Source organism: Vigna radiata, chromosome 10, assembly GCF_000741045.1.
Source record: "Vigna radiata var. radiata cultivar VC1973A chromosome 10, Vradiata_ver6, whole genome shotgun sequence".
Taxonomy (NCBI): domain Eukaryota; kingdom Viridiplantae; phylum Streptophyta; class Magnoliopsida; order Fabales; family Fabaceae; genus Vigna; species Vigna radiata.
This window is the reverse complement of record NC_028360.1, coordinates 3,839,466-3,847,854: the sequence shown is the minus strand read 5'-3', so window position 1 is coordinate 3,847,854 and position 8,389 is coordinate 3,839,466. Positions and strand designations below refer to the sequence as shown.

The window sequence follows — 8,389 nt, the reverse complement described above, 5'->3', positions numbered from 1 at the left end:
CACGGGCAAAAACATGAAAAATGCAAGGACCTCATGGAAGAAACAGTATTACCACTTCAAATTCTTTTTAAAAATTTGATAAAAATGAAGTGAAATTGCGAGCTCCATTGCACTCTTGGTGCAGAAGGGCAAGCAACTTTGGACGACATATTACAGCAACGGCATGGAGAAGAAATGCGAGAAAACTCATGCATGGGGGATTAGGAAGGCTATATTCTAGGGAATATGAATGCCTTTTCTTTTATTCTCGCTCAAAATGAAAGCAACAAAAAGGGGAAGGAAATTAAAACCTGATGGATAAAAAGCAATGAAAGAAATATAGAAATTGTCTCAATGTGTACTTTCAGGAGAATGATGTATCCGGCTTAAAATTAGTGACTCAGACTCATTTGAACCAGGCATCAAAGCATCACAAGCTTTGGGAGACCCATCCTCAACAATTAAGGGATTAGGATTAACCTTTGTGTCACCAAAACCCAGCTTTTCATCTGCACAATCGGCAAAACCAGTAGTTTTGGCTTTGCCATCAACGTTATCACCCTCTCCGTGCAAAGTGGAGTCCAACTGAGCTTCATTTTTAGCTGCCAAGGAGTAATCCTCCTCTGCATCCCCTGAATGCACCATATCAGTAGTGATTTCGGGCTCTTTCTCTTGCAAACCTGCCACAGCTGCTGCTTGGTCCACATTATCAGAAGATGGAGAGGACATGCCAGACTTATCATGATCTTGCTCCATTTGGCTGCAGGTTTCATTGATCTCTTCCAATTGCTCTTTTGCAGGAGACATGGTTTCCACTTTGACTGATTCTAATGTAGGTATTGGCACATCTTTTATCCCATTGGAAGCTGACACAGAAGCATGCCCATTCTCCGAACTAGTGATAGGAATCGACTGATCCGCTTGCATCATGTTGGATGCCACAATATTATTTGCATCCCCCTTGTTAGGCAGCTTCACCATGTGCTTCTTGTAGAGGTCCATGGCTATCTGAAAATTGAAGACAATATCCATTCATTAGGAATACAGAAGCATTCATTGAACCTAACAAAATGGACAAGTTTGGAAAGATAAAATTATATACGTATGTTCATTATCAATACCAATAAATTGTTAGAACAATTGAGGGTTAGAGAAGAATATTATTAGAATTGCAAATATAAGCTTTACCTGGAAGATAGAATTATCAATTTCTGGAAAAGGTGAACGCCTTGATAAGGTGGCAGCATATTTCTGGCGTGTTCTAGAACCATTCTGTCAATTCACAGGACAGAAAGAACTGATAGTCAGGGACCATTTGTAGCATTTGATTAATATACAGATCAAATTTAACAAAACAAAACAGTTCGCTTAAATATAATCACTTCACTAAAAGGGTAATAAAAAGTTGTTTTAAATCACTTCAAGCTATATAGTATGCCTAAAAAAAGGCTTAGAAGAAATTCATCTAAAGTTTACATTATATGATTTCGGGAACAAAATGGGAAGCAAAAATGTTTTCTATAATACCTTCAATAATAATTCTGTACTGGCAATGGCATCAACTGAAGCACTTTTGTCAACATTCAGAGCACACATACACTGGTCATACAACTCTGGCGATACCAAGTCCACTGAAATGTCAAGTTTGGAAAGGTAAAAACGGCTGAAAAGGGAAGTATCATCACGTGGTGTCAAAGTATCGGCCTCCTTATCAGGAAGGGTTAAGGATAAAGAGTGCTGTTGTACTTCTGCTGGAGAACTGAGACTGAACAACTTCCTTTCAGGAGATTTCTCAGCAAGTTCATCTCGGTTATGTTCATCCTGAGACATCTGACTTGTCAGATCAGTCAAACCATTATCAGCCAGGGCAGGAACTGATTCATCTTTGCGGACTGGGGAAGGCAATTCCTTCTTTGAATCACAATTCTGCTCTTTCCATGTCTCTGATCCAGATTCCCATCCATGACTATTTGCTGAATGTCTATTCCTATCCCAATCAGAATTACCATACAAGTGAGGATCATCTCTGAAGACACCATTACTACTATCCCATCCATGCAAATGAGCAGTTCCTGTACCATCCATCAAATTTGGCCACCCAAGTGGGCGCAAGTGACCTGGAAATCTGTCAGCATCGGCAATATGGTAAGGAATGCCAGCATGGTTAACTTCCATAGGAGGCCTAACACCAAAAAGAGGCTGAGATGTAAACTGTGGCACCATCGTTTGAAAACCTCCATGAGCAGGACCAGGAGGGAAGGGAACAAATCCATTTGGTAGTGGTGAATTCCAGTTTGGAACTGCCCTCCAGGAATTGCCAACATGCCCTCTACCAAAGCCAGGTTCACTACTTCTTCTGTACCGTGAATTAGAGCTATCTCTAACATCGTCATCTAAAGAGCCCATATAAGGTCTATCTAAGGTAGCTCTGAAACCAGGTGGAGGAGGAATCAATGATGCATTGCTCTGACTAGTCCTACCATATAAGGATGAATCTGCTTGAGAGGGCTCATCCAATAGTGGTTTCTCTAGGGTCGACTCCCGGCCAAGTCTATCATCAGAAGTAGAGAAATCTCTTACATCAGTACCGTTCCTCCTTCCATTTTCATCAATTTCAAGATTCCGCCTAACACCACTCCTGTTCACATACCTGCGATCAATGCTTGATGATGAAGGAGATCTATCCATCAGACCCCCAGGTGAAGCCTTGGTACTGGAAGACCTTTCCGTTGACAAATCTCCAGCATGACTTTCATCTATTTTAATGGGTTTTTCCATTAATTTGTATTTAGGACCTCTATCTGATGTCCCAGAGTAACCCTCTCTTGAGCCTTTGGTTCTCTGCTCTACTGTTGGATCTCTGTACTTTGAATCTTCAGCTTTCGCATTTCTGAAACGGGGGTAACGGCAACCAGTTATTATTGTTCGTATGCTATAATTCCCATGCAAAAGTAATAGTTTGATTTAACCATAATATTTAACCCGTGCAAGCTAAACTTATAATTCTCATCAACAAACTAACTTTAATTATTTCTCCTGTTGGCAAAGGGGAGGTTTCTTATTTAGCTTAAAATACCCCCATATTTATAAAATAGTGTAAAAACCAAGTTGTTGACAACATGAATTGCCTTGAAGATTAATCTTTACAGACTCTGCAATCATAAATGAGAAACTTACGCTAATTATTAGACTTCCTCGTGTAAATCACACACGAATTGTTTTATCAGAAATCATACTATAGCACTACTACATCAAAAGTAACAATGCCTTGAAAAACTGAAACCAAAAAAGCAAAAAACTACTTCCCTAATCACCATCTGGAAATTACAAAATAAACTCAACAGTTCAACCAAAATTCCAGCAAAAATCAAATAGTACCTATAGTCATCTTTGCCAATATGTGTATTTGAGGCAGGAGAAGATCTGTGCTTATTGCTAGTCCCAGTTGAATCTGCATGAGCTTGTCGATGTTGAGATCTTCCTCTGTCAACATCAGAATCCGCTCTGCTGGTACTTAAACTCCTTTTCTCTGCATCAGGATAGTAACTCTTAACTGCTCTAGATTTAGAGTCAGTATAATCATCACGATCATCCAAAGTTCTTTTCTTTGTTCCACTGTCTTTTCCTCTAGCACTTCTGTCATCCACATGCGATCCATCCCGATCACGGCGACGATCACGTCGACGGTCACGATCTCTGTCTCGTTCACGTTCCTGATCTCGGTCACGATCCCAGTCCCAATCTCGATCCTTGTCGTAATCATGATCTCTGTCAATATCATAATCACGATCTCGTTCACTATGATGTTCAGGATCACGAATAGAATCCAAATCACAATCTCCATCACGATCACGATTATGGTCTCTATCACTCTCTGGAAGCTTGGTTCTCTTTTGCCGTGATTCTAGGCTATTCTTTTCGTCCCTAGTGTGTTTATCATCAGACCTAATGGTAGTATGATCTTTGGCAGGGCGTTCATCACGTTGCTTGTCATGTCTATGTTTGTTCTCCCTGTCTATTTCTTCCTTATATTTGTCTCTGTATTTCTCTTCCTTTCGCCTATCATCCTTCTTTTTAACATCCTTAGCCTCATCCTTAGAAGATAAATGTCTATCATAACCATCACCAACATTATCTAGATGTTTATCACCATCACTGTAGTCATCCCTCTTCTTCCTCATTCGCCTCTCAAGCTGGTTATCAGGTTCAGGGCTTCTTAACTCATCCATTTTCTTTGAATCTGCAATAACACATAGCCACAGATCAAAATCAAGAATTGTCTTCCAAACCAAATCTGAGTAGACCATATGAGTGTATGTAACAAAAGTATAGAAGAAATAGTTGCTTCATATGGAAGTGTTACAAGAAAGAATATGAAAAAAGGTGAACTTAGGACATTTCAAGTTATGTTATTGACCAACTACACAAACAAGTATTTAATTTTCAAATAATCCACAACCACTACCCTAGAGCCAGGTAGAAACTTGTTTAGCAATACTTTAACATCCTGCAGTCAAACATAAATAATCCTAAAATGTTGAATTTGGCCTTCAAGCGCAACCTCAAGTAGGATGAATCAGTTGAGTCCTAATTAAAAGTACATGATAAGATGCATGCTATGTTTCACACTAAAAGGATAAAAAAAAATTGAAAACTTCCACACATTTCACAATAAAAAATCACATAAATGACCAGAGAAAAAAAGCGCATTCCATTCCACCCCAAGTACAAGATAAGCAGGCATGATTTACTCATGAAATCCTTTAGACTAATGTAGAAAAAGGATACACACACACACATTCAAGCATGCACATGAACAGAGACACAGAATAATTAAATTCTATCCAGTTCACTAAATTTTCAACTAAGTTGCAAGGTTGCCAGGAAAAATTATATTCTATAACAGACTACAAAACCAATTCAACATAGTTGAGATTCAAATTCAACAAAATTCTATGATAAAACTATAATATACTAAAGAACCCACTCAACACAACTGAGATTCAAATTCAACAAAATATAAATTTGAAACTAATAATGCAGAACACGTGGATCACTCTAGCAATGGATAGTTATAAGAAAATTTGTAGTTCCCACAACGAGAAATGAATGTTAAAGAACCTGATGTTGAGTAGCGTCTATAAAATAACTTCAACAAAATTTCTGAATGAAATCATATCAACGTATTCTATGACCACCTTTCAGGTCCAAGCCATGTAAACCTAAGCAATGATCTGTAATATTCCAAAACTTCATTTCAATTACCTTATAATTCACCCAAAACCAATGAGTCTAGCCCCCATTGAAACACACCACCCCAAAATTTAGCATTGAATGATTCATAACAGCTTTAATTTGTCAGTCCATAACCATACAAGGTAAAATAATTCATACCCTTAAAGCAAGTGTTGCATATATGAGAAAGGAATCCAAGCAGAAAGTTGACCATAAATATGGTAAAAGATACATATTCTTTCCTTGTATTCACTAACATGAGTCATGTTAATAAATAAGCACATAGAACATTAATAAATGTAAATCATGTGGAGAAAAACACATATAAGAGTGGGTCTTATTGGCAAAAGTAAAAAAGGAGAGAATTCAAACTCTGTAAATACCTGTAATGTAACATAAATTGATTTCTTAGATAATTGGAACTTCAAATTCAGATTCAAGGATGAGGTCAAATTTAATAATCGAAATTAAGATTACAGTGACGTTTCTAATCTAATTATAATTGTAAATGGCAGACAACAACAATTTTTTCTACGTCAAACCAATGACTTGAAACATAACATGAATGGCTTATCATTTCATTTTAGATATATAAGGCAGAGAGCTGCATACACCATTCAACTGTTAGTCTATATTTCCAAAGAAAAGGAAAAACCCAACAGCTTTTACAATATGCCAAACCTAGAATAAAACTTTTCTTCATGTAAAGATCTGAAAATGTCAACTATGTGAATTACACATTGTAACACGCATTTGAATCAGTTTGGGCCAACACATAATTAGCACTTAACACCGTACAAATAATATATAGATGCACTGATCAAAGCAATTCGACTAATACTCTAGCCTAAATCCATCAATTTTCTTTACCTATATGATGTCTTAATCTTAAACTCTGTTCATCATCCAACAACCTCGTGATAGAAGGAAGACAATTTTAACTCATTAAAAGGGGAGGATGAACAAAAGCAATCACAGAAACACAAGAGTCTGATAACATGCCTACGTTTCCAAAATAATGTCACAAGACAGTAAATTGTTGGAATGACCTGTGCTCATGTACAGGAATCGAATAAACAGTGACGACAGGTAGAATGGAAGGAACAAAGGAGACATTAGATATTACAACTGTTAAAAGACTGCGCCTGTTCCAACAAAAACAAAAAAAGAGCAGAGAAATTGAGAACATGTGTACGATACAAATGGGTAGAAATTGCTTGACATTCAAATTTACAGTCACCGGCTACGAGTCAAATCGGTCACAGAATTCCAAACCTGCTTACGAACTAGTTATAGATAGGCAAAGACACAACCAGTCAAAGTATCATATGGCTTGTTCCCATTGTTCCTCCTAAACTAAGAGCAAGAGAGGTGCCTTATACTCGAAACTAAGCTAATATTTAAAAGCCTTATCCCTGGTGCTCTGATCCAAACAAAGCACCCAGCCGAAAGTCAAATATCAATCCCATTACATGCTAATCTTTATTAACACGCACATAATGCGCACAAAACCTGCTTCAGTTCAAAACAAGTCCCGACACTACAAATGCAACGACGCCAATCAATCAAGTCAAGTTACCTTACCATTAATATCAAAGACCTGCTTGGAAACGCGCTGTTCTTGCTCATCAACCGATTCCTCACTCCTACCACCTTCTTTAACTATCCTCTCCTTCTCCGTCGCACCCTCTCTGCTTCGCCCCGAAGCCGAATCCCTATGCTTCCCATCCCCTTTACCGCTACTCCTTTTCACCTCCTCGCCCTCACCGTACACTCCCACGCTTCCGTCCCGCCTCCTGCTCTTCGAGTCCCCCGCCGCCTTCGACTTCTTCGTCCCTTCCTCGCCCCCATTCCACCTGTCTCCCCCGCCGCCGTCCTTACGCCGCTTCGACGACGACGCGTACTCGTCAGAGTACTCCCCGTTCCCGTGCGCCTCCTTTGAATCCAGCCTCCGCTTCTCCCCGGAACCCGAATCCTTCGACGCTTTCGCACTACCGCTCTCCTCCTTGCTCCTCCGATCCTTGGCGCCGGAATCTCGCTCGGAGTCGGAGTGTTCCCTCGCGTCCCGAGAACTGTGCTTGCTCGATTTGTGCTTCGAACTGCGCGGCATCGCGGAAGCGAACCACACAACAACAAAACCCTAACCGTCGAGTTGAATCGGAAGAAACGGAGCGTGTCGTGCACAGAAACCCTAATTAGAAGGAATTCAGCAAGAGAGAATGAAGCGCCTGAACCCTAATAGAGAGAGTCCTCGCACCGGATCGCGGAGATCGAATGTAAGAAATATTACGACAAGACCCAATAGGTATACCCTGGTCGGTTAGGGTTAAATGCGGAATAGCACGTGAATGTTGAGTTGAGCAGTAGAAGAAAATCACAACGAGATCGAAGGACTCTCTCTCTCTCTCTCTCTCTCTAGTTCTCTTCTCTCGGGGTTTGTGTAATCTATGTATGTGTGTAGGGTGTATTTTTGGTTTTTGCTTTATCGGCCTTGATGAATAATGAGAAATGAAGAGGGGGAACTGGGGATAATGGGAAATAGTATGTGTTTACGAAATTACCCTTGCCTATTTAGAATTATGTCGGTGGTATCCCTGTGCGGCGCGGGTTTCGTGTTTGGGTTCACAGTGCTGTAAATTAGGTTACGCTTTGTCTGAGCTCTCCAATAGGAAATGGACACGGCGTTTCATGGTGGTGCCTCCTCACCCTGTCTCCTCTTTCCGTATATCGGTTTTTAAAAACAAAAAGTACCATAAACATATTCACATTTTTAAATTTAGCTTAAAAGGAAAATATATCCTAAACAAATTTTTAAATATCAGTTACTCTCTATCTCAGTAATCCCTTTTTAAAGATGTTAAATAGGAAATTAGAGATATGATTATGTTAAGGTTAGATTTTGTATGTATTTAGTGAGGCTTTTTTTTATGTGCAATTAAACTATAATGTTGGTTAAAGGGTAAAAGAATTTTAAAATATGAAGACAGATGATATTGGTTTTCAAAACGAGAAAAGAAACACAAATATGTACAAAATTTACATTGTTTTCGTTCTGATGGAATACATTGTTATCATTTATTAGCGAAGATGGATTTGAAATTATATGTATGTTCGTTTCAGAATTAAAAAAAAAAAAGCCGATTTGCAAATAAAAGAGTTTTCTAATTTTTCCTTG

At 38.9% G+C, this 8,389-nt stretch overlaps 1 protein-coding gene across 2 annotated transcripts; it reads right to left on the bottom strand.

The window, feature by feature from the left end:
* Positions 1 to 217: 217 nt before the first annotated feature.
* Positions 218 to 7,720, bottom strand: LOC106775822. 2 transcript variants are annotated; one of them, XM_014663029.2, is made up of 5 exons: positions 6,799 to 7,720; positions 3,358 to 4,219; positions 1,507 to 2,869; positions 1,168 to 1,251; positions 218 to 987 (listed from the first exon to the last, which is right to left on the bottom strand). In XM_014663029.2, exons 1-5 carry the CDS (start codon positions 7,322 to 7,324, stop codon positions 331 to 333), a joined length of 3,492 nt encoding a protein of 1,163 aa, XP_014518515.1. In that variant the 5' UTR covers positions 7,325 to 7,720; the 3' UTR covers positions 218 to 330. The 2 variants fall into 2 exon arrangements, with proteins under 2 accessions (XP_014518515.1, XP_022642500.1); XM_022786779.1 differs by lacking the exon at positions 6,799 to 7,720 and adding an exon at positions 5,101 to 5,213.
* Between the last annotated feature and the right edge of the window lie 669 nt (positions 7,721 to 8,389).